Source organism: Rhinoderma darwinii, chromosome 1 (genome assembly GCF_050947455.1).
Source record: "Rhinoderma darwinii isolate aRhiDar2 chromosome 1, aRhiDar2.hap1, whole genome shotgun sequence".
Taxonomy (NCBI): domain Eukaryota; kingdom Metazoa; phylum Chordata; class Amphibia; order Anura; family Rhinodermatidae; genus Rhinoderma; species Rhinoderma darwinii.
In genome coordinates, this window is record NC_134687.1 from 626894400 (window position 1) to 626921450 (window position 27051).

The window sequence follows — 27051 nt, forward strand, 5'->3', positions numbered from 1 at the left end:
ACGGAGGTGCAGCCCCTTGTATGGTACACATAACTTCCTGTAACAAATTCTCTACCTGTCGCTACATGTACTCAATGGAGATCACCCAGAAGAAGTCAAGTGTTTTCTACCAACCAGGATGTAAGAAACCATAAGAACCTTTAAGTGGAGGGGCTACAAGAAAAGAAATATACAGTCTACAAATATACTATTATCTAGTGATACGAATATACTGGGGCAGATTTATTATTACTGTGACAGCGCAAAATTAGACCAGGAAGTCAGACGTTGCGCCAAATTTATCACAGCGGCGCACGCTAAATAATAAATTTGGCGCATCGAGCTAGGCATGTTAGACACTTTTCTCTTCCTTATACCAACTATTGGTTGGCTTCGTTTATGCCGGTTTTTTGGCTTATTTTTGTGTCGCATTTTGTTGCACGTTGCCACTAATCCATGCCCCCTTGTCGAGGGCGACGCAAAAAGTTTCTAAAACAGTTAATAAATGTGACGCTTTTTGAATAGTAAATCGGCCCCAATGTGTGCAAGCTGTCGCTGCAGCGGAGTTACACTTTAAAGATCACTAACCGACTGAAGCTCCTTCATGAACGCCCACTGAGCCGTCCCTTCTGCTGGCGGGCGAGAGACGTGAAGGTGGAGGGAGTCTCCATTGGCCAAGGTGTCCAGACACAGGATGAACGCTACATTCTCGTGAAGGATGCTGGTTTCTGAAGGATCAGTGATCAGAGAGTAACTTAGCACCAAGGATCAGGTAACCAGGGATCTATATTATCAGGGGGGTGATATATAGGGGTAGACTGATGGGCTTACAAGGAGACTATAGTTTATTACACAGAGTAACGAACATTACAGGAAAATACACCCCTTATGTTATTTCCTTTCCCTACAAAAGCAAGTTAAAACAATCATGTGACGGACAACTCCAGCCAGGGGGGGGGGGGGGTTTATATTGAGAAACTGGAAATTAAAATATATGGTATTAAATCATAAGAGGAGGGGCTCATATACACAGTAGGAGACTAGTTTTGATGTTTTTTTGCCGGTGAGCAAGTGATTGCTCGGACCCCGACAGAACATGTACCATGTGTTACATTTCTGGCTGCCTGCAGACACCTCTAGGGGGAGCTCACTACATACAGATATATACAGCTCCCATAGAGTTACATTATAAGATTCTGCTGCCTGCAACCACAATTAGGCGGAGCTCACTACATACAGATATATACAGCTCTAATAGAGTTACATGATAACATTCTGCTGCCTCGTCACCACTAGGGGGAGCTCACTACATACAAATATATACATCTCCCATAGAGTTGCATGATAGGATTCCAGCTGCTTGCAGTCACCACTAGGGGGAGCTCACTACAAACAGATATATACATCTCCCATAGGGTATGTGTACACGATGAGAGGCTTTTACGTCTGAAATGACAGACTGTTTTCAGGAGAAAACAGCTGCCTCGTTTCAGACGTAATTGCTCCTCCTCGCAATTTGCGAGGCTTCTCTGACAGCTGTAAATTTTGAGCTGTGCTTCATTGAGTTCAATGAAGAACGGCTCAAATTACGTCTGAAAGAAGTGTCCTGCATATAATGTATATAAGTGTCCCGCATATAATGTATATAAGTGTCCTGCACTTCTTTTGACGAGGCTGTATTTTTACGCGTCGTCGTTTGACAGCTGCCAAACGACGACGCGTAAATGACAGGTCGTCTGCACAGTACGTCGGCAAACCCATTCAAATGAATGGGCAGATGTTTGCCGACGTATTGTAGCCCTATTTTCAGACGTAAAACGAGGCATAATACGCCTCATTTACGTCTGAAAAGAGGTCGTGTAAACCCAGCCATAGAGTTATATGATATGATTCTGCTGCCTGCAGCCACCACTAGGGGGAGCTCACTAAATACAGATTTATACAGCTACCATTGAACTCAATAATACCTGTCCTTTAGTGGTGGCTACGGGCAGCCAAAATTTTATAAGGTAACGCTATAGCTGCGTGAACATAAACAGGGAATTTGGAGCTAAAACAGGGGATTTCAGTACTAAAAAAATATATATTATGAGATTAATCAGCACAGAATGTCAGACCTATATAGATTAAAACAACGTGAAATTATAGGCCATGAAGTGCATCTCATACCGGAATGGTCCAGATGTTCCTCGATCCAGCGCTTGCTGCCTTGGTAATTGAATTTCCCCCCTCCAGTCAGCGAGAACAGGATGTTATACCTGGAGGAACAAGACAAGATATAGGATATTCAGATGCTACAGGCGAATGACCAGGAAAACGTTTCTGATCTGGACTTTTTATGTTTTTGTGCCTTTTTGCTACATGAGTGCAGATCTTTACTTTACATGAGGATCCGTTTTTTTATTTTCTTTATTCCTGAAACTAAATAAAATTTAAAGGAAAGGTATCATCATATTATTAAAAATAGAGCCACTACAGCAGTCACAATAGGCTGACGCTTCCTGTTTTCACTTGTAGCTTTGCTGTGTAGACTGGGACAGAGTCAGCAGAATCATCTCATTTTTTTAGAAGCCATGTCAGCAGGGTTATTCTTTATTGTTATCACTATCGGGTGGGGCCAGCAGAGTCATCTCATCATCTAAGGTTGGGACCAGCTTTATCATCTTATTATCATTAAAGGGTGGGGTTAGCAGTCACCTCATTATCATCAGAGGACTTGTTTAAAGGGGTTTTCTTGACCCTGCAAATGAAACAATGAAGTGGCCATGTTTCTCCTGCAAGCGCTGCATTCCCTTCATTGTTACATAGGTGCAGTGGCTCGTCCATACAATCGGCTGGTACAGATAGATAGATACTGGTACTGCTGCTGAAGCTCGTCCCAATCACTTGAATGGATATGAGCTGCCACACCAGGCGAAGCACCCATATAGATGAGCCACTGTACCTATGTAAACAACGAAGGCGACACTGTGGGCGAAAAAGTACCATGGCCCCTTCATTGTGCTGATCAGTGGGGGATCCGGAGGTTGTACTTATACTGATCAATTGTTGATGGCCTAACAATGTTCAAGTGCCAAAGAGCCCCTTAAATTACAGATGACCGTTTTATTGTACTTCATTGAGGGCTACATAAGGCAGGATAGTGTTATGGCCTTTTTACAAGGGCCAATTTTTTTGGCAAATGAGTGTTCATATAAACGCTCGTTCCCGATCATTGTCCTGGGTAATCAGGGCAACGATCAGCCGATGAACAAGCAAACGCTCATTCATCGGCTGTTCGTATCGTTTATGCAGAATGAAATATTATCGTGGTCAGCAGCACATCTCCCTGTGTAAACAGGGAAACGCGCAGCCAACATGATAGAAATGTATGGGGACGAGCGATCGGAGTAACAAGTACTCATCCCCATACATAACTCCTTGTGAAAGGAGCAAACGAGCGCCGATCAAGGAGCTGTCTCGTTGATCGGCGCTCGTTTACAAGGCCCATGTCAGGCCTTTTTTATACACACAGATAAGGCTCTGTATGCAGCTCCCGTCACTCCCAGGTCTTCTTGGTAGGGATTGTATCCCGTCACCTCCTGGAGACTGTAATAATCGATGACATTTCTCCCACAAGTGACTCCTGCCATAAAGCACACATACCTTGCTGAACTGTCTATACAGACAATACAAGAGGAAAGTGTATGTCTCCAATATGGCCGCCCTTAAACAGACAGTACAGGAAGGAAGTGTGTCCTTCCAATATGGCCGCCCTTATACAGACAGTACAGGAAGTGTGTCTTTCCAAAATGGCCACCCTTATACAGACAGTACAGGAAGGAAGTGTGTCCTTCCAATATGGCCGCCCTTATACAGACAGTACAGGAAGTGTGTCTTTCCAATATGGCCGCCCTTATACAGACAGTACAGGAAGGAAGTGTGTCTTTCCAATATGGCCGCCCTTATACAGACAGTACAGGAAGTGTGTCTTTCCAATATGGCCGCCCTTATACAGACAGTACAGGAAGGAAGTGTGTCTTTCCAATATGGCCGCCCTTATACAGACAGTACAGGAAGTGTGTCTTTCCAATATGGCCGCCCTTATACAGACAGTACAGGAAGGAAGTGTGTCTTTCCAATATGGCCGCCCTTATACAGACAGTACAGGAAGGAAGTGTGTCTTTCCAATATGGCCGCCCTTATACAGACAGTACAGGAAGGAAGTGTGTCTTTCCAATATGGCCGCCCTTATACAGACAGTACAGGAAGGAAGTGTGTCTTTCCAATATGGCCGCCCTTATACAGACAGTACAGGAAGGAAGTGTGTCTTTCCAATATGGCCGCCCTTATACAGACAGTACAGGAAGGAAGTGTGTCTTTCCAATATGGCCGCCCTTATACAGACAGTACAGGAAGGAAGTGTGTCTTTCCAATATGGCCGCCCTTATACAGACAGTACAGGAAGGAAGTGTGTCTTTCCAATATGGCCGCCCTTATACAGACAGTACTTGAGGGAAGTGTGTCTTTCCAATATGGCCGCCCTTATACAGACAGTACAGGAGGGAAGTGTGTCTTTCCAATATGGCCGCCCTTATACAGACAGTACAGGAAGGAAGTGTGTCTTTCCAATATGGCCGCCCTTATACAGACAGTACAGGAAGGAAGTGTGTCTTTCCAATATGGCCGCCCCAAAGAAGGTTTTAAAATAAACAATTGCTATAACATTTAAAAAAAGAACAAACACTTTACTTCTCTTCTACAGACTGACACCTAACTAGTGCCACTACAATTACATACATGAGACCGTTTGGACAACAAATGTAACATGGAACTTTTTATGCACAAATTGAAATTCTTTTTTTTTCTTTTTTGGATTTATTTTCTATTGACTTTGATAGTAAAAAGGAAAGAAACACAAATGATTTTCAAAGAGGGCAGAAACTTTTTTCTTTTTCAAATTGAAAATAATTGGGAGCATGAATGTAACCGTGGACTATAGAAGCTGCAGGAAATGTCACAGCTGCCAACAGTCCTGACATCAGAAGCGAATGATGAGAAATAAACCTCCTCACCGGCCCCGACTCCTGGGGTTATTATACAGCAAGTGAAAAAGACGGATCATCTCCAGAAGCACCGAAACTCCACTGCCATTAGAATCCGCACCATATGCCAGAAACTGCAGAAATAATGAGATAGATAGATAGATAGATAGATAGATAGATAGATAGATAGATAGATAGATAGATAGATAGATAGATAGATAGATAGATAGATGATAGATAGAATATGAGATAGATAGATAGATAGATAGATAGAATATGAGATAGATAGATAGAATATGAGATAGATAGATAGATAGATAGATAGATAGATAGAATATGAGATAGATAGATAGATAGATAGATAGAATATGAGATAGATAGATAGATAGATAGATAGAATATGAGATAGATAGATAGATAGAATATGAGATAGATAGATAGATAGAATATGAGATAGATAGATAGATAGATAGATAGATAGATAGATAGATAGATAGATAGATAGATAGATAGATAGATAGATAGAATATGAGATAGATAGATAGATAGATAGATAGATAGATAGATAGATAGATAGATAGATAGATAGATAGAATATGAGATAGATAGATAGATAGATAGATAGAATATGAGATAGATAGATAGATAGATAGAATATGAGATAGATAGATAGATAGATAGATAGATAGATAGATAGATAGATAGATAGATAGATAGATAGATAGATAGATAGATAGATAGATAGAATATGAGATAGATAGATAGATAGATAGATAGATAGATAGATAGATAGATAGATAGAATATGAGATAGATAGATAGATAGAATATGAGATAGATAGATAGATAGATAGATAGATAGATAGATAGATAGATAGATAGATAGATAGATAGAATATGAGATAGATAGATAGATAGATAGATAGATAGACAGACAGACAGATATGAGATAGATACAAGAAAAAACACACGGCGCCACATAGCGTAAGTAAGCCCAAAAATAGCAGTCAAAATGTGACAGGTGTAGGCTTACCACAAGAAGTAAGATCAGTCACGTAGGATGGTAAGTGCTGCAGCCGAAATCCCAGACGGTCACACCAATGGGTCTCCGTGTAGAAATGATTGCAGAGGAAAAAATGGGATATGAACGGCGCTGCAACTCAAGAATGATGCTTGGAATGGTTATAATGATAAGATCTTTTATTCAATAGGCTACGCGTTTCAATGCCGCACCGGCATCTTCCTCAGGCCATATAAATTTCAGTTGAAACAACACACCTTAAATACAACATGCTGCCAAAAAAACCGCCAATGTGATCAAGGTCAGAGTGCATCAGTGACGTCATCGATAAAAAAGAAAAAAAACACAAATAAAGAAAGACAAGTGTAAAACCAATAGTAACACAATAAGTGACATCATGGGTTAAAAAATATAAAGAACAATACAAATAAGAACATTGTACCATGAAATTGCTATCAAGGAATTTCAGAGAAATAGAAGTCGGGACCTGCAAAAAAATACATACTATTTGCTATTCGCGTAAGTGTGGTATTTACAAACACAACGATTTTTATCAAAATAAACATCTAATACTTTAACCCCTTCCCTCTTTAGCCACTTTTGACCTTCCTGACCGAGCCTCATTTTTCAAATCTGACATGTGTCACTTTATGTGGTAATAACTCCGGAATGCTTTCACCTATCCAAGCGATTCTGAGATTGTTTTCTCGTGACACATTGGACTTTATGTTACTGGCAAAATTTGCTCGATATGTTCAGTATTTAATTGTGAAAAACACCAAAATTTAGCGAAAAATTGCAAAAATTTGCATTTTTCTCAATTTAAATGTATCTGCTTGTAAGACAGGCAGTTATACCACCCAAAATTGTTGCTAATTAACATCACCCATATGTCTACTTTAGATTGGCATCGTTTTTTGAACATCCTTTTATTTTTCTATGACCTCACAAGGCTTAGAACTTTAGCAGCAATTTCTCACATTTTCAAGAAAATTTCAAAAGGCCATTTTTACAGGGGCCAGTTCAGTTGTGAAGTGGCTTTGAGGGCCTTATATATTAGAAACCCCCAAAAAGTCACCCCATTTTAAAAACTTCACCCCTCAAAGTATTCAAAACAGCATTTAGAAAATGTCTTAACCCTTTACACATGTCACAGGAATTAAAGCAATGTAAAGGTGAATTTTACAAATTTCATATTTTTTTGCAGAAATAAATTTTTAGTACAATTTTTTTTATAACACAGAAGGTTTTACCAGACAAATGCAACTCAATATTTGTTGCCCAGTTTCTGCAGTTTTAGGAAATATCCCACATGTGGCCGTAGCGTGCTACTGGACTGAAGCATCGGCCTCAGAAGCAAAGGAGCACCTGGTGGATTTTGGGGCCTTATTTTTGTTAGAATAAATTTTAGGCACCATGTCAGGTTTGAAGGGCTCTTGCGGTGCCAAAACAGTCAAAATCCCCCAAAAGTGACCCCATCTGGGAAACTACACACCTCAAGGAAATTATCTAGGGGTACAGTGAGCATTTTGACCGCACAGCTTTTTTACAGAAATTATTAGAAGTAGGCCGTGAAAATTAAAATCAACATTTCTTCAAAGAAAATGTAGGTTTAGCGATTTTTTTTCTCATTTTCACAAAGACTAAAGGAGAAAAAGCACCGTAAAATTTGTAAAGCAATTTCTCCCGAGTAAAACAATACCTCACATGTGGTAATAAACGGTTGTTTGGAGACACGGCGAGGCTGAGAAGGGAAAGAGCGCTATTTGGCTTTTGGAGCTCAAGTTTAGCAGGAATGGTTTGTGGAGGCCATGTCACATTTACAAAGCCCCTGAGGGGACAAAACAGTGGAAACCCCCCACAGGTGACCCCATTTTGGAAACTACGCCCATTGAGGAAATTATCTAGGGGTATAGTGAGCGTTTTGACCCAACAGGTTTTTTGCATAAATTATTGGAAATAGGCCCTGAAAATGACAATCTACATTTTTTCAAAGAAAATGTAGGTTTAGCTTATTTTTACTCATTTCCACAAGGACTGAAGGAGAAAAAGCACCACAAAATTTGTAAAGCAATTTCTCCCGAGTAAAACAATGCCCCACATGTGGTAATAAACGGTTGTTTGGAGACACGGCAGGGCTGAGAAGGGAAAGAGCGCTATTTGGATTTGGAGATCACATTGAGCAGGAATGGTTTGCGGAGGCCAGGTCACATTTACGAAGTCCCTGAGGAGACAAAACAGTGGAAACCCCCCACAAGTGACCCCATTTTGGAGACTACACCCATTGAGGAAATTATCTAGGGGTATAGTGAGCTCTTTGACCCCACAGGTTTTTTGCAGAAATTATTGGAAGTAGGCCCTGAAAATAAAAATCAAAATTTTTTCAAAGAAAATGTAGGTTTAGCTTATTTTTACTCATTTCCACAAGGACTGAAGGAGAAAAAGCACCACAAAATTTGTAAAGCAATTTCTCCCGAGTAAAACAATGCCCCACATGTGGTAATAAACGGCTGTTTGGAGACACGGCTTGGCTTAGAAGGGAAAGAGCGCTATTTGGCTTTTGGAGATCACATTGAGCAGGAATGGTTTGCGGCGGCCATGTCACATTTGCAAAGCCCCTGAGCGGAAAAAACAATGAAAACGCCCAAAAAGTGACTCCATTTAGGAAACTACACCTCTTGAGGAATTCATCTAGGGGCGTAGTGAGCATTTTGACCCCACAGATGTTTCATAGAATTTATTAGAATTGGGCAGTGAAAATAAAAACAATCCTTTTTCTTCAATAAGACGTAGCTTTAGCGCAAATTTTTTCATTTTCGCAACAAATAAAGGAAAAAAAGAACCCAACATTTGTAAAGCAATTTCTACCGAGTACGGCAATACCCCATATGTGGTCATAAACTGCTGTTTGGGCACACGGCAGGGCTCAGAAGGGAAGGACCGCCATTTGGAGTGCAGATGTTTCTGGATTGGTTTCTGGGTGCCTGTGGGCCCAAAACAGTGGAAACCCCCCAGAAGTGACCCCATTTTGGAAACTACACCCCTCAATGCATTTACCTACGGGTGTAGTGAGCATGTTAACCCTGCAGGTGTTTTGTAGAAATTAGTGTGAACTCGATGTTGCAGAGTGAAAATGGGATTTTTCCACAGATATGTGGACAATATGTGGTGCCCAGCTTGTGCCACCATAACGAGACAGCTCTCTAATTATTATGCTGGGTTTCCTGGTTTTAGAAACACCCTACATGTGGCCCTAATCTCTTGCCTGGACAGTCGATCAGGCTCAGGAGTGAAAGCGTACCATGTAAAATTGAGGCCTAATTTGGCGATTTACAAAGTATTGGTTCACAACTGCAGAGGCTCAGATGTGAAATAATAAAAATAAACCCCTGGGAAGTGACCCCATTATGGAAACTGCACCCCTCAAGGCATTTATTAAGGGGTGTAGTGAGCATTTTCACCCCACAGATCTTTTCCATAAATGAATGCGCTGTGGATGGTGCAAATTAAAAATTTATATTTTTCCCTAGATATGCCATTCAGTGGCAAATATGTCGTGCCCAGCTTATGCCACTGGAGACACACACCCCAAATATTGCTAAAAGGGTTCTCCCGGGTATGACGATGCCATATATGTGGAAGGAAACTGCTGTTTGGGCCGCTGTAGGGTTCAGATGGGAGGGAACGCAATTTGGCTTTTGGAGCGTGGATTTTGCTTGGTAGTAGTTTTGTTTGGAGTCTTACTGGTGTTTCCGTTTATAATGTAGGGCATATGTAAGCCGGGCGGAGTATATAAGGGGCATAGTCAGGTGGTATAATAATGGGGTAAAAAAACAAACAATAAAATAATCCATAGATGTGTGTTACGCTGTGAAGCAATCCTTTCCGCACAGGCCGGTGTCGCACTGATAAATGGTGTAATTTCTTATCCCCCTTTTGGTCCACACTCCGCACATTTTGTAGTTTGGGGAATTTTGCTGGGAAAGTGTTGTCCTGGTATAATACGGGCACCGCCGCTTCCAGCGGATATGTTTTGGGCCCTCCCTTTCCTGGTTCCCTAATTTTAGGTCCTTGAAAAATCGCCTCTTCAAACAGAAGAAATGTTCCCCTCGGGCACAACTGCATATTTTTTTATTTCCTGACTTATTGGAGCCATAACTAATTTTATTTTTCATAGACGTAGCGGTATGAGGGCTGGTTTGTTGCGGGACGAGCTGTAGTTATTATTGGTACCATTTTGGGGTACATGCGACTTTTTGATCACCTTTTATCCTATTTTTTGGGATGCCAGGTAAACAAAAAAACGCAATTCTGGCACAGCTTTTTTCGTTTTTTTTTTATACAGCGTTCACCATGCGTTATAAATTACATGTTAACTTTACTCTGCGGGTCAGTACGATTCCGGCGATACCTCATTTATAGAACTTTTTTATGTTTTACAACTTTTTGCACCATAAAATTACTTTTGTAAAAAGAATGTATTTTTTCTGTCGCCAAGTTGTGAGAACCATAACTTTTTAATTTTTTTGTCGACGGAGGTGTATGAGGGCTTGTTTTTTGCGGGACGAGCTATAGTTTTTATAGGTACCATTTTTGGATACGTGCGACTTTTTGATCACTTTTTATTCTAATATTTGTAGGGCAAAGTGACCAAAAAACAGAAACTCTGGTAACGTTTTTTACGGTTTTTTATACGCTGTTCACCGCGTGCAATAAATAATATAATATTTTGATACCTCCGGTCGTTACGGTCGTGGCGATACCAAATACATATGGTTTATTATTATTTTTCAATAAGAAAGGACTTGATAAGAGTAAAAGGGGGATTGTGTTTTATCTGATTACTTGAAACTTTTACTGTTTTCAAACTTTTATTTTGTGCACTTTTTTTTACACTTTTTTATACTTTTTTTACACTTTTTCTCAAGTCCCACTAGGGGACTTGAAGTTCCAACGGTCAGATTTTTTTTTTTCTAATACATTGCACTACCTATGTAGTGCAATGTATTAGATCTGTCAGTCATTCACTGACAGCAAGCCGATTAGGCTTCGCCTCCCGGCGGGGCCTAAATCGGCTTCCGTAATGGCAGAGCAGGAGACCATTGTGTCTCCTGTTGCCATAACAGCAGTCGCCAGTCCCGATTGCCTGTCAGGGCTGGCGATCTGCTAGTAACCGCTACGATGCAGCAATCGCTTTCGATTGCTGCATCGAAGGGGTTAATGGCAGGGATCGGAGCTAGCTCCGGTTCCTGCCGTTACAGGTGGATGTCAGCTGTACAGTACAGCTGACTTCCACCGCTGATGACGCCGGATCAGCTCCTGACCCGGCGCCATCTTGCCTGCAGCTACGGAAGCCGATCAGGCTCCGCCGCCGGGCGGATCTTGACCGGCTTCGGTGCTAGGCAGACCGGGAGGCCAGTATTAGGCCTCCGGTTGCCATTGCAGCCACCGGAACCCCGGCAATTTCATTACTGGGGTTCCGATGAGCTGCAAACACCTTAAGTGCAGCGATCGCGTTTGAGCGCTGCACTTAAGGGGTTAATGGCGGGGATCGAAGCTAATTTCGGTCCCCGCCGTTACAGCCGGATGTCAGCTGTAAGATACAGCTGAGATCCGGTGATGATGGCACCGGCTCAGCTTCTGAGCCGGTCCCAAACATTTGGCGTACATGTACGGCAAGATGCGGGAAGTCAGTACTTTCCATGACGTACATGTACGGCAAATGTCGGGAAGGGGTTAATAAATAGGATAGAAAAGAAGAAAAGGATCAGTTTAAACGAATAAACCTCTGAATACATGTATATTTTGTATTTCTCAGCGTGTATGAACTTGAGGAACTAGATATCAAAAAACTCAAAAGAAGGTTTGAGATGCCGTAAAGAAGACAACTATTTTAATATCTGAAATCGGAATAATCATATATATATATACACACACCCCTCTCTTAATGGAAGAAGAAATAATCCACATATATATATAAAAATATACATAAACCCTCAAACCATCCAAACGGATGCTCAATAATGTAAATGCGGCAATTGCAAAATATGATGAAAAATATTAAATATACAAAAGGATACACATATCATGATAAAAAATGCACTAAGTAAAAAATTAATTAAGAACCAATACTGTAATGTAAACATTACAAATTAATATAAGATGCCTCATTGGGGGACTAACTATAATTTACTGAAATATTTATTCCGTGGAAAATTCATACACAGATAAAAGTTACAATTGATGATAAAAACTGGAGAATTAGGAGATATGAGATGAGAAAATTTGCCAAACAAACATGTATCTAAAAAACACACATAAAAATATATATAAAAAAAATATACATACATATATATATATATATATATATATATATATATATATATGTAAAAAAAGGGGTTAAAAAAACACAAACCACAGTCATAGACCCCCAGAGAATAAAATTAGTCGAGGGATGTTTCAGAAATGTCATTTAAACCATTTGGTTGCAGTGTTAGTAATTTAAAAATCCAGAAATTTTCTCTTTGTTTTAATTTCTGGAACCGATTGGGAATGTCACAAGATATTTGCTCTATCGGAGTAATAGTAATCTTATTAAATTGACAATTATGAACCGAGGCACAGTGTCTTGAAACACTATGTTTTAAAAATCCTTTTGAGACATTGTACCTATGTTTATTAATCCTACTCCGCAGGCATTGAATAGTTCTCCCAATGTATTGTAACCGACACGAACATTCCAAGAGATAAATGACATAATCACTGCCACAATTGAGGAATGACCTAATAGGAAAAATTTCCTTAGTAATATTAGAACTAAAAGTATGTTTTCTATGTGAAATATTGATACAACAAAGACACCGTTTTTGTCCACATTTGAAGGAACCATTTAAAATGGAGAGGGTTTTTGGAATAGATGACTTAATATTATGGACCCGGCTAGGGGCTAATATATTTTTTAAATTTGCTGAGCGTCTAAATGTAATGCCTGGTTTGTCTGGCAAAAAATCTTTGAGGAATGGGTCATTTTTCAATATATGCCAATATCTCGACAAAATTGATCTTACGGAATTATGTCCACTGTTATAAGATGTGATGAAATTATTTGAGTGTTTCTTCAAACTATTCTTTTTATCAACTTTGTCAGTCTCATTTGTACCATTAATGATAGCCTCCACCCTTTTTACTGGAGCAACACAGGATTTTTGGGTTAATTCCGCCGCCCTAGAGCGGGCCCCCTTAATCAATTGTATTGGGAAATTTTTTTCCCTAAACCTACCTTCTAAAATCTTACATTCCTCCTGAAAATTGTGGTCAGAGGAGCAATTTTTCCTCACTCTCCTAAATTGCCCAAAAGGCACATTTCTAATCCACGGCGGGTAGTGTGCACTTTTAAAATCAATATAACTGTTTACATCGACGGTTTTAAAATGGGTTTTAGTGTTGAAATTATTAGCAGCTTTGTCATAGCAAATAGTAAGATCCAAGAAATCAATAGAGGTAGTTGAAAAAGTATAGGTAAAGGATATTCCATAGTCATTTTTGTTGAGTATTTCCATAAAACTGCCCACTTCATCTTCCCTTCCATTCCATACAATAAATAAATCATCGATAAAACGTTTATATAAAAGAATCTTATCCCTAAAAACATGATCGTTGAGAATATGTTTATCCTCAAAATCACCCATAAACAGATTGGCATATGCCGGGGCAAACCTAGAGCCCATCGCACATCCCTTTATTTGGTTGTAGTAATTTTTTCCAAAACTAAAAACATTGTGCTTTAAAATGTATTCAACACAATTGGTTAAAAACTGAATTTGTGTTATTGGGAACTTGGGGTTTGAAGCTAAAAATGATTCCACAACTTCAAGCCCTCGATCATGAGGAATGTTACTGTATAAAGCGGTGACATCGGCTGTCAAAAAGCACACATTGGACACAAGTGGATCGACTACTAACTCCTGTAAGTTTCGGATAAGCTGGGTAGAATCTCTCAAGTAAGACGGTAATTGTAATACAAACGGTTGTAAATGTAAGTCAATATAGTGAGATAAATTACTGGTGAGGGACCCAATGCCCGAAATAATAGGGCGGCCAGGAGGATTGGTCATACATTTGTGTATCTTGGGGAGATGATACATAAAGGGTAGACTGGGGCATGGTACATTAAGAAAATTTTTTTCCTTTTTGGTTAATAACCCGTCAGAAAAAGCCATGTCAATCAAGTTCTTATATTCACCAAGATAAGCAGAAAGTGGGTTATCCACTAATTTTAAATAAAACGAACCATCAGATAGAATCCTTGATGTTTCATTCAGATAATCACTTTTATTTTGAATCACAATACCCCCCACCTTTATCCGCAGAGCGGATAACAATATTCTCATTACTGCGTAATGATTTGATAGCTTGTCTCTCCTTGGGTGTTAAATTATCCGGCATGAATTGGGGTTTGTCCAATGCCCGAAATTCATTGCCAACCAACGTGGAAAACGTTTCCAAAAAGGCCCCTTGATGGTGTGCAGGGTAAAAGTTGGATTTGGGATGTACTTCCACACTTAAAGCCATTTGAGTAGGCCCCCTCTCACAAAAATCACTTGCCACAAGAGATGTGGGGGAGTGTTTAAACATAGAAAAATGTCTGGATAAGGTTAATTTCCGAACAAATCTATTTAGATCCATAAAAAGTTCAAACGTGTCTGGGGGGGCTACAGGACAAAAGGAGAGCCCCTTACTTAATAAGCTTATTTCGAACTCATTTAATTCATACGAAGACAAATTAAAAAGTTTTACTGGATGCACCTTGGTTTCTTCAACTGTACGTGAGGTAGTAGCGAATTTACGGTTCCTACCGCCCCTCTTTCCTCTATATCTTTGTCGTGTTCTAATTTTCTTTTTGTTGAAATTTTTTGTATTGTTGGAAAAAAACTTGTTATGGTTTGAATTTTGGGACTTATAATATACGGTATTAAACACTCTTTGCTTTTTAATACTGGAGTGATCGGGGGCATGGTCAATTGAGATGGAAGGCCTAAAAAAGAATTGGTAGAGATGGTGTTATCCAGAGATGTAGAGGGGTGATCAGAAGGGAATTCAATCTGTGTTGGAATACGTGTATTCTGCTGTATATCACATACGGAGTCGTCAGAGTTCATTGATGACTCTATATCATGTACTGAAAAAACAAGCTGTTCGTTGGAATTAGGGGTACTATGTACGGATAATTGCATCAGTGATGATATACTCCCTTGATTTTGGGAATTGATGGAATCATTAAAATGAGAGGACTGTGAACATTCAGAAGGAAAGCCACCCGATTGTAGATTTAGACGCATTAATTCAAAATCAAGATCCGTAGATTTGAAAGCGTTAACGGGTATAATCGACAATTGGTGGCTGGAGGAAGTTGTTCTTACATGGGCATTATTCGAAACCGAACAGTTAACTGGAATAATAGTATTCATTGTAGGATTGTCTTTATTGATATTGGTACCTTTGATAGGGACAACTGTATTCGGTTTATATTGGGGATTTAATGACCCTGTACGCAAAGTTTCATGGCCCCTATATTTGGACTTATTACTAGGAGACCTCACGGTAGTAGGAGACGAATCCTGGTAATTATCCGAAGAAAGTATGTTCTTTTTAGGAATTGCTTTAAAAGTCCTTTTTGTTACAGTATTAGGTCTAGGGGTATGTGGATTGGACCCCACTCTCCAGTGGTATATATATATGTATGTATATTTTTTTTATATATATTTTTATGTGTGTTTTTTAGATACATGTTTGTTTGGCAAATTTTCTCATCTCATATCTCCTAATTCTCCAGTTTTTATCATCAATTGTAACTTTTATCTGTGTATGAATTTTCCACGGAATAAATATTTCAGTAAATTATAGTTAGTCCCCCAATGAGGCATCTTATATTAATTTGTAATGTTTACATTACAGTATTGGTTCTTAATTAATTTTTTACTTAGTGCATTTTTTATCATGATATGTGTATCCTTTTGTATATTTAATATTTTTCATCATATTTTGCAATTGCCGCATTTACATTATTGAGCATCCGTTTGGATGGTTTGAGGGTTTATGTATATTTTTATATATATATGTGGATTATTTCTTCTTCCATTAAGAGAGGGGTGTGTGTATATATATATATGATTATTCCGATTTCAGATATTAAAATAGTTGTCTTCTTTACGGCATCTCAAACCTTCTTTTGAGTTTTTTGATATCTAGTTCCTCAAGTTCATACACGCTGAGAAATACAAAATATACATGTATTCAGAGGTTTATTCGTTTAAACTGATCCTTTTCTTCTTTTCTATCCTATTTATTAAAGTATTAGATGTTTATTTTGATAAAAATCGTTGTGTTTGTAAATACCACACTTACGCGAATAGCAAATAGTATGTATTTTTTTGCAGGTCCCGACTTCTATTTCTCTGAAATTCCTTGATAGCAATTTCATGGTACAATGTTCTTATTTGTATTGTTCTTTATATTTTTTAACCCATGATGTCACTTATTGTGTTACTATTGGTTTTACACTTGTCTTTCTTTATTTGTGTTTTTTTTCTTTTTTATCGATGACGTCACTGATGCACTCTGACCTTGATCACATTGGCGGTTTTTTTGGCAGCATGTTGTATTTAAGGTGTGTTGTTTCAACTGAAATTTATATGGCCTGAGGAAGATGCCGGTGCGGCATTGAAACGCGTAGCCTATTGAATAAAAGATCTTATCATTATAACCATTCCAAGCATCATTCTTGAGTTGCAGCGCCGTTCATATCCCATTTTTTCCTCTGCAATCAGATATGAGATAGATGATAGATAGATAGATAGATAGATAGATAGATAGATAGATAGATAGATAGGATTTACCGGAGCAGCTCCGAAGGCATCATAATGTGCAACAACAACAATTGTTGGGGTCTCTGCGTCTTCTTCGTGCCCTAATAATTGTCCCTATTAAAAGAGAGAATTGTTATTATACATAGTTACATAGTTACATAGTTACATAGTTAGTACGGCTTAAAAAAGACACACGTCCATCAAGTTCAACCAAGGGATGGGAAAAGGGAAGTAAAACATTTCTACACATAGGAGCTAATATTTTTTTGTTCTAGGAAATTATCTAACCCTTTTTTGCAGCATCTACTGTCCCTGCTGTGACGGCTCCTGCAGTGACTATTCCATAAATTCACAGTTCTCACTGTAAAGAAGCCTTGTCGCCTCTGCAGCTTGAACCTTTTTTTCTCCAGACGGAGGGAGTGCCCCCTTGTTTTTTGAGGGGGTTTTACAAGGAACAGGATTTCACCATATTTTTTGTATGTGTCATTAATATATTTATATAAGTTAATCATGTCCCCCCTTAGTCGTCTTTTTTCAAGGCTAAATAGGTTTAATTCTTTCAATCTTTCCTCATAACTTAGATTCTCCATGCCCCTTATTAGCTTCGTTGCTCTTCTTTGTATTTTTTCCAACTCCAGGGCATCCTTTCTATGAACTGGAGCCCAGAACTGAACTGCATATTCTAGATGAGGCCTCACTAATGCTTTGTAAAGTGGCAATATTACATCCCTGTCCCGCGAGTCCATGCCTCTTTTAATACACAACAATATCCTGCTGGCCTTTGAAGCAGCTGATTGACACTGCATGCTGTTATTGAGTTTATGATTTACAAGTACACCCAGATCCTTCTCAACAAGTGAATCCGCCAGTGTAGCGCCCCCTAGGACATATGATGCATGCAGGTTATTACACCCAGATCCTTCTCAACAAGTGAATCCGCCAGTGTAGCTCCCCCTAGGACATATGATGCATGCAGGTTGTTGGTACCCAGATGCATAACTTTACATTTATCTACATTAAACTTCATCTGCCAAGTGGACGCCCAAACACTTAGTTTGTTTAAATCTGCCTGCAATTCATGAACATCTTCCATAGACTGAACTATATTACATAGCTTGGTGTCATCTGCAAAAATAGAAATAGTGCTATTAATCCCATCCTCTATATCATTAATAAATAAGTTGAATAATAGGGGTCCCAGCACTGAACCCTGGGGTACACCACTTATAACCGGTGACCATTCAGAGTAGGAATCATTGACCACAACTCTCTGGATACGGTCCTTGAGCCAATTCTCAATCCAATTACAAACTATACTTTCTAAACCTATAGTCCTTAATTTACCCATTAGGCGTCTATGGGGGACAGTGTCAAATGCCTTTGCAAAGTCCAAAAACACTAAATCCACAGCGGCCCTTCTGTCTAGACTTCTGCTCACCTCTTCATAAAAACAGATTAGGTTAGTTTGACAACTTCTGTCCTTAGTAAAACCGTGCTGGCTGTCACTTATAATACTATTTTTGGTCACATAATCCTGTATATAGTCCCTCAATAGCCCCTCAAACATTTTCCCCACGATGGATGTTAAGCTTACTGGTCTATAATTACCCGGGGAAGACCTAGAGCCCTTTTTGAAAATAGGCACCACATTTGCCCTGCGCCAGTCCCTTGGCACTATACCAGTCACTAGAGAATCTCTGAATGTTATAAAGAGGGGGACAGAAATAACTGAACTAAGCTCTTTAAGAACTCTAGGGTGTAACCCATCTGGTCCCGGGGCCTTGTGCACATTTATTTTATTTAATTTAGCTTGGACCATATCTTATTATCTGTTTTTTCTTATATTTATAACGTCGCCCTCTTATTCCGCAGAACTGAGCGCCGCTGCTTGTACACATTGTCGGTACATCTCCCCCCCCCTCCCTTCCAGACTGTGCACTGGGACACCTTACACTGTCACTTATTTATAGAGAACAACACGGAGAACAGGCACTTTGTATCTGGCACGGTTATGGACAGCATGGTGTGGCTAACACTGTTATGGGGAACACTATGTGGCTAGCAATGTTATGGGGACACTATGTGGCTGGCACGGTTATGGGGATACTATGTGGCTGGCATTGTTATAGGTGGCACTGTGTGGCTAACACTGCTATGGAGCACACTGTGGCTGACACTGTAATGGGCAGCACTCTTTTCGGCTGGCACTGTTATGGGGACACTGTGTAACGATACTGTTATGAGGTACAATGTGTGGCAGACACTGTTTTGGGGACACTGTGTAGCTAGCAGTGTTATGGGTGGAAATATATGGCTGACACGGTCATGGGGCACACTGTGTAGCTGACACTGTTATGGGACTCACTCTGTGGCTGGCACTTTTATGGGCGGCACTATGTGACTGTCACTGTTATGGATGGCAGGCAGTGTTATGGGTGGCACTGTGTGGCTGTCACGGTTATGAGCGGCACTGTGTGGCTGGCACTGTTGTGGGGCACACTGTGGCTGGCACTGTTGTGGAAGATACTGTGGCTGACACTGTTGTGGGGTTAACACTGTTATGGGGTACACTGCGTGGTTAGCACTGTTAGTGTCAGCACTGTGTGACGCACTGTTTTGGGCGGGACTGTGTAGCTGGAACTGTTTTGGGCGGCACTGTGTGGCTGACATTGTTATGGAAATCACTGTGTGACTGACACTGTTATGATGACACGGTTTTGTGGCACAACATGTGGCTGACACTGATATTAGGCCCACCCTGCGGCCAGTACTACAGAGTCCATATGCGCTGCAGTACAGGCTATGTACGGAGATGCAATGCTTATTTATATGGAGACTGATGGAGCAGCCATGATTTTTTTTCTGTCTGATTTTTAGGGAACATGACAGAAAAAAACCTCTGTACACCTCCATGTGAAATCGAAAGCAAACAGATGTATGGTAAGGGCTCCCGCATCCCAAAGGAGGCCCGATGACGGCCTTATAAAAAACGTAATATAGCCGTGTGCATGATCTACGCTGAGCCAATAAAATGTCTCCTCAGTGCAACTTCTCCTTCCCCTCTCACAGCATGAGTCTCAGACAAAAATCAAAGCTGCAGCTGCATCCCCCTCCTCCCCGTCCCCTATTTACATTATTATTCTAGATGATTTTTTGGGAGACTGAGGAAGTTTGTGAACATATACAGAGGAGAACTACAGGCTGCTGGACATGACCTCTAATATCATACATTACATTGATTCCGTGGCTATGCTTTATTCCTGTGGTCGCAATATTGGGAAGGGCTGATGTTTTTCTACTAACATCTGGTCATACTTCATGCAGCAGGTGGCACTTTGTGTTTTCGCTGTTTAATCAGAGCATTGGCCATGAACAGACGGCTTTACATGAGTGACAGATTAAGGACTTTATTATAGGAGCGCTCATCTTCCGCTTCATGTTACAGGTAATAGGAAGCGATGGCTGTGACAACCCCAGTAATAAATCGCTACCTGTCACCCCTCCTGTCTGGATTCTCACAATAATGATGGAATATTTTGCCGAGGTTGATAATATAATAACCCAAAAGTGTTAAGAAGAAAAGGGAGACGAGGAAGAGGTCACCTTGCTGTTTCTATATCTCCCATAGACAAACGAAAGACACGGGACAATGAAAGGATTGGGCAAGGGCCACCTATGAGGCCCCCGTTATATAATAGGTTGACCACCACTAACATGGAGACCACCCACCCACATCCCAGCAATGACGATCTACCTTGTCCCTTATCCAGATTTACTGCTAATCTCTCCTGCCAGGGTCTCTAAGACAATATAAGATAAAAATAAGACAAAAAATGACGTTGAGGCCCAAAAAAGGCCAAGTAGGGGACACACACGTATACTAATGACATCAGAATCGCTCCCCAATTTCCGGCAACCTACTGAAGATACAAAAAAAAAAAATTCAAAGTCTCCCTATAAAAAATAACAAAAATAACACCATGCCAGCCTCTTACCTCCAGGGTGACCATGACGGGGCTTTTGACAGGTTTACTTTGCACCTCACTGGTCGTCATCTGAAAACCACTTCCCATTACCATGCCTATCATGACTGGGAACACATAGAGAGAGACATTGATGTAAAGTCTGTGATATGGGTCACTCACCAAAAATAATGCACCTTGAAGCTCATAGCCAGGGACCCCTTTAAGACTGATGACATTAATAGTACTGCTATGGCTACCTCTTACATGGCCCGCCTCAGGCAACCTGACCTGGGTACCTCTGAAACCTCTACAGCTGCACCTCCTATAGCTACACAACTACTCATCTAAAGAATACGTCCCCAAGCAATGTCCTCATTCGATGTTCCTTACTCCTCCTTTTCTTGCATTGTATGGGCAGCTCCATATCCCTCCTACCCTCCATTCTGTTTTGGTTCCAGCTCCTCCAAAAAATAAGAACCTTGCAACATCTGGAAACTTTGATTGACTGTTTTACTCCCAAATCCAGGGATCGACTGGTCAATCAGTGGATCCTCCAGTGGGTCAAGTACTAACAGGATAATGGAGCCCTTAGCAATAGGCCCATCATTTCCATTGGTAGGCCCGAGGTACTGAGGTGTTTTCTGGAGCTTCCACAGCCCTTGGTCTGATCTTTCATTCACGCTGAATTAAATTCGATGCTGAATAAATGCTTCAATCCAATGTTCTAGTGATTATTGAAGATCTCCAAGACTCACCTTCCATGGCCGTTGATGAGGTCAGTGACAGTGAGACGGCTCTGCTTTCTTCATACATCTTGAGAAGGTCTGGATCCTCTGGAGTGAAGTAGACCGGCAGGATGGTCTCATTCTTGAGGATCTCCATCTCTCGTTCCATGAAAAGCTGCGTACAATATAAGGTGGATGAATTTGTCAATTTTACCAATTTCCATTGATCTAAAACTTTATGTAGGAGTTTCGGCCATTCTCGTGTACTTAACTAAATAGGGAGAAGATTTCCTGAGACAGATGATGACAATGACTACCGGAAGAATTGTCCATGAGAAAAGTTGTTGAGTAATGTTCTAATACTGGATACATATCCGAAGACTCCTTAGGTCGAGGATTTTTTTTTACGTCTTTAGTTGTTGTCGCATTGAGAAGAATGACCCACCATGCCTTGGAAGAATGATCCATCATGCAGGCAATTATGGCTTCAGGATGAAGGGACCTTATGCAACAGAGGTACAGTGGGCCCCATGTCCTCGGCACCCTTGACAAACATTCCGCATGTATACCCAGATTGCTATGGGTCACCCATAGCCCAGTGGGACCTGCCTAGGTCTAGGCTTGAAATGAGAAGTTTAGCCTTTGTTGTGACCAGTAGTATGTGTAGACCTGTAATGATCTGCTATTGGGGCCGTCAGGCGTAGCACTGGTTATAACTGGTGCTGTACCTACCTGCTCGGTTGCCGTCAACTTAGCGGAGAGGTTTGCTGGCACCAGGATGAGGACAGCAGCTGCAGACTGGGACAAGATTCGGGTCCATTTCTCTATAGAGAAGTCAGTGACTCTCATAATGACACAACGTCGAGTTAGGGGCTCAGCGTCCGGTGTCCGGCTCTCAGCATTGACCTTCGCTGACCTGCACCCTGTGGAGAGGACAGCACCCATGTGTAGTGTGGTCACAGGACTCTACCCTAGCAAACAGAACCAACATACTGCAACTCAAACCTGCTCACCCAGCCTGAACAAGGGGTAGATGGCATGGACGCCTGTTTAGGGTATAACACAAATAGATGGAAAATGAGGTGCATTAAAAATATGTCCTATTCTTCAACACCAATACTCCAACTAGAGCCCCTCTGGTGGAAGTCGTTGTGTTGTATTTGCTGTATAATTGCGTCTGATTGCATTATCTACACTGTTTATATAGACACTGTATGGCACTATATGCACTAATAATATGGACACTGTATGGCACTATCTTCCCCTGTTATATGGACACTGTATGGCACTATCTTCCCCTGCTATATGGACACTGTATGGCATTATCTTCCCCTGTTATATGGACACTGTATGGCCTTCTATGGGCAGTGTATACACTAATAAGTACACTGTATGGCACTATCTGTGCACTATATGCTAATTATATCAACACTGTATGACACTATCAGCACCTATTATATGGACACTGAATGGCACTATATGCACTAATAATATGTACATTGTATAGCACTATCTTTCCCTGTTATATCAACACTGTATGGCACTATCTGCACCTATTATATGGACACTGTATGGCCCTCTATGGGCAGTATATACACTAATAAGGACACTGCATGGCACTATCTGCACCTATTATATGGACATTGCATGGTCCTATATGGGCACTATATGCACTATTTATATGGTCACCGAATGGCACCTTTAGGCCTCATTTACACGAGCGTGTGCGTTTTGCGCGCGCAAAAAACGCTGCGTTTTGCGCGCGCAAAAGGCACTTGGCAGCTCCGTGTGTCATCCGTGTATGATGCGCGGCTGCGTGATTTTCGCGCAGCCGCCATCATAGAGATGAGGCTAGTCGACGCCCGTCACTGTCCAAGGTGCTGAAAGAGCTAACTGATCAGCAGTAACTCTTTCAGCACCCGCGACAGTGAATGCCGATCACAATATACACCAACCTGTGAATAAAAAAAGATGTTCAAACTTACCATGAACTGCCTGCTTCCTCCAGTCCGGTCTCCCGGCCGTTGCCTTGGTGACGCGTCCCTCTCTCGTCATCCGGCCCCACCTCCCAGGATGACGCCGCAGTCCATGAGACCGCTGCAGCCTGTGATTGGCTGCAGCCTGTGCTTGGCCTGTGATTGGCTGCAGCTGTCACTTGGACTTAACTGTCATCCCGGGAGGTCGGACCGGAGTTATCGGTAAGTCAGAACGTCTTTTTTTTTTTACAGGTTCATGGATTTTCGGAGCGGAAGTCACTGTCCATGGTGCTGAACCAGTTTAACGCTTTCAGCACCGTGGACAGAGACTGTCTCCTGACGTCGCGTACCCGAACATTTTTTACCGGTTTCGGTCAAAACGAGTTTGGCCGAACCCGGTGAAGTTCGGTGCGCTCATCTCGAATTTAACACTCCGTTTGGATGTTTGTAAACAGAAAAGCACGTGGTGCTTTTCTGTTTACATTCAGGAGTTTGACAGCTCTTGCGCGAATCACGCAGTTCGCACGGAAGTGCTTCCGTGCGGCATGCGTGGTTTTCACGCACCCATTGACTTCAATGGGTGCGTGATGCGCGAAAAACGCACGATTTTAGAACATGTCGTGAGTTTTACGCAACGCACGCGCACTGCGCAAAATTCACGCATCGTCTAAACAGCCCCATAGACTATTATAGGTGCGTACGACACGCGTGAAAAGCACGCGCGTCGCACGCGCGTATAATACGCTCGTGTAAATGAGGCCTTATCTGGACATTTTAAGACACAATTTCTCTGGATATTGTATACATTATTTATATGTATGGGCACTGCCTACAGAACTTTTCTGGGCACTTTATGGCACTCACTATACAGCACTATTTAATGTTTTATACGTACAGTATATTATACGTTTGGATATGACCTCTAGTTTCCAGGTTGTTACTAAAGCAAATTGTAAACCTAGAAACGGAGTCCGACACACCAAGGTTATGAAAATATAACAAATTTTATTAAACACATAACAAAGAAGAACATTAAAAGTTAAAGATGATAGCCACAGTATGAGAAGGATGGCAGACAGTAATATATATGATGTTAAAGTTAAATACATTAAATAACAAAGTGACAACAGGAAAAGATGGCAATTCCCACTTCATGCATGATTGAATGGATGAATAAATAAATATAAATGCATGTAGTAATAGTGCACAGAGTCCTGCATCTGGTATAATAGATAAAGACCACACCAACCGGTGTATATTAGGCACAGCCAGATGCAGGAGTGAAAGTGCAACAGCAATCCACTCACATGCATGCAGATATCGATAGATATATGCATGAAAAATACCAGCACAAGCAATCAATTGAGAGCTCAAAGAATGAAGTAGGACGTCTTACCCATGTCACACACAGCACTGTCTGGCATCAACCCCGACGCGCGTTTCGGCCCTCGAGCCTTCGTCTGGGGGTGGCCGAAACGAAGACGAAGGCTCGAGGGCCGAAACGCGCGTCGGGGTTGATGCCAGACAGTGCTGTGTGCGACATGGGTAAGACGTCCTACTTCATTCTTTGAGCTCTCAATTGATTGCTTGTGCTGGTATTTTTCATGCATATATCTATCGATATCTGCATGTATGTGAGTGGATTGCTGTTGCACTTTCACTCCTGCATCTGGCTGTGCCTAATATACACCGGTTGGTGTGGTCTTTATCTATTATACCAGATGCAGGACTCTGTGCATTATTACTACATGCATTTATATTTATTTATTCATCCATTCAATCATGCATGAAGTGGGAATTGCCATCTTTTCCTGTTGTCACTTTGTTATTTAATGTATTTAACTTTAACATCATATATATTACTGTCTGCCATCCTTCTCATACTGTGGCTATCATCTTTAACTTTTAATGTTCTTCTTTGTTATGTGTTTAATAAAATTTGTTATATTTTCATAACCTTGGTGTGTCGGACTCCGTTTCTAGGTTTACAATTCATTTAGTGGGTATCTCCACCGATACCATCATGCTCACTCAGGGCCTGTAAGTCCCGCCTCCCCCTCTTGTTGTCCCTCTAATTATCCTATATGTACACTAAAGATACTCATCTTATCAACGAGTTATTTTTGGGATTTGGGTCTGGCTGGCGCTGCTCCTTTTGGTGCTCTCCATATAGGTTTGTTACTAAAGCAAAACCTGGAAAAATTATAGGAAACGCATCATATACAATTAATATTTATTTAGGTCCATATAGTGTATTCGGACTGTTTTAATTGATTCTTTATTTTACGTCATCATATTATTTTGGGCAGCTGCAGGAACGTCTTAGAGAGAGATAATTGACTGCCATTATTGAAGGAATCCGAAGTGGTCGAATCTTTGTACCCAACGGCTCCTAATGGCGCGGAAATTGACTCTCAAACCGGAATCTGGCTGATCAGATGTGGCAAAACAATAGAAAGGTGGGGGAGGGAGGTCTAGGTCTGATATCCTACAGAGAACCCCTCACCCACTCAATATTCACTGCATCTATTTGTGATCTAGAAAAGGAAATGATCGGTGATTGATATTATTGGCCGCTTATCGATTCTCCCCCCCTCCATTATTAATAGTGAGTGGACGGGCGCCTCAGGGGTGAGAGGAGCTGCTCTTATACATTCATCCACATGTAAATCTGACACACTCACCGTGACTGCGACCCTCCAGACCGTACTGCTGCATCCGATACACCGTGAACTCCAGCGCAGACATCCCAGAGAGGAGTATTAATAGCACTACAACCCTCATCATCCTGAATACGAAAAGGCCATGCTGGGAGTTGCAGTCACCCATCGCTGCTGCTCTGCATATACAGAGTGCAGCTCATTACTGACCATTGTCTCATTGTCCCACTGACACCATCTGCCTAATCTGACAGCTAATCTGTGTCTGAGAGGCGGAGGTGACCCGTCTGTTATACAGCATATAATATACAGTATAACACATGGTGTATTCACTGTCTATAGACCTCGCGGGACACAAACCTGTCATCCCCGGACAACTCAGAGTCACTAAGGAATCATCTAAATATAAAATCTCCAGATTATCGGACAGGAATTTTCTAAAATAACATAATTTCCGGGGAAAAAAATAATTAAAGGAAAAGTCCACACAACATTAAAACTTTAGATTTGAGTTTAAATACCCCCAAATTAAACTGACCAGGGAGTCAAGGCGGGGGGTTGTACTATTTTCTAATCCAGCAACCGGAGACAGGGAGTGGGTGACAACTCTGCTGAAGAGTGGGCAAGCAGGAAGGGGAGGGGCCTCAGTCTCCACCTCCCTGATATTTGACTCCACTGACCCCAGGGAGGATTACGTGGGGGATGGGAGGCTAGGAGGTACTAAATTTACAGTTTATCCAGCCTATAAATAATCTCAGAATAATTCCTCACCATTTCTAAAGATCTCTAATTGCCATCTTTGAATAGAAAGTAATCTGGTTTCAATCCGGAGGTTGA

At 41.1% G+C, this 27051-nt stretch overlaps 1 protein-coding gene across 1 annotated transcript in view; it reads right to left on the reverse strand.

Annotated features, from left to right (window-relative positions):
* The window catches only part of LOC142663760 (BOS complex subunit NCLN-like), a 42049-nt gene extending 15224 nt beyond the window's left edge, over positions 1-26825 (reverse strand). The window contains exons 1-8 of the mRNA XM_075842591.1: positions 26239-26825; positions 22311-22501; positions 21609-21753; positions 20884-20978; positions 16919-17002; positions 5034-5137; positions 2149-2237; positions 568-707 (exon numbers count right to left, since the gene is read on the reverse strand). Of these exons, the coding sequence (XP_075698706.1) occupies positions 568-707; positions 2149-2237; positions 5034-5137; positions 16919-17002; positions 20884-20978; positions 21609-21753; positions 22311-22501; positions 26239-26383 (993 nt within the window). The 5' untranslated portion in view covers positions 26384-26825. The remainder of the gene's footprint in view (positions 1-567; positions 708-2148; positions 2238-5033; positions 5138-16918; positions 17003-20883; positions 20979-21608; positions 21754-22310; positions 22502-26238) is intronic.
* Between the last annotated feature and the right edge of the window lie 226 nt (positions 26826-27051).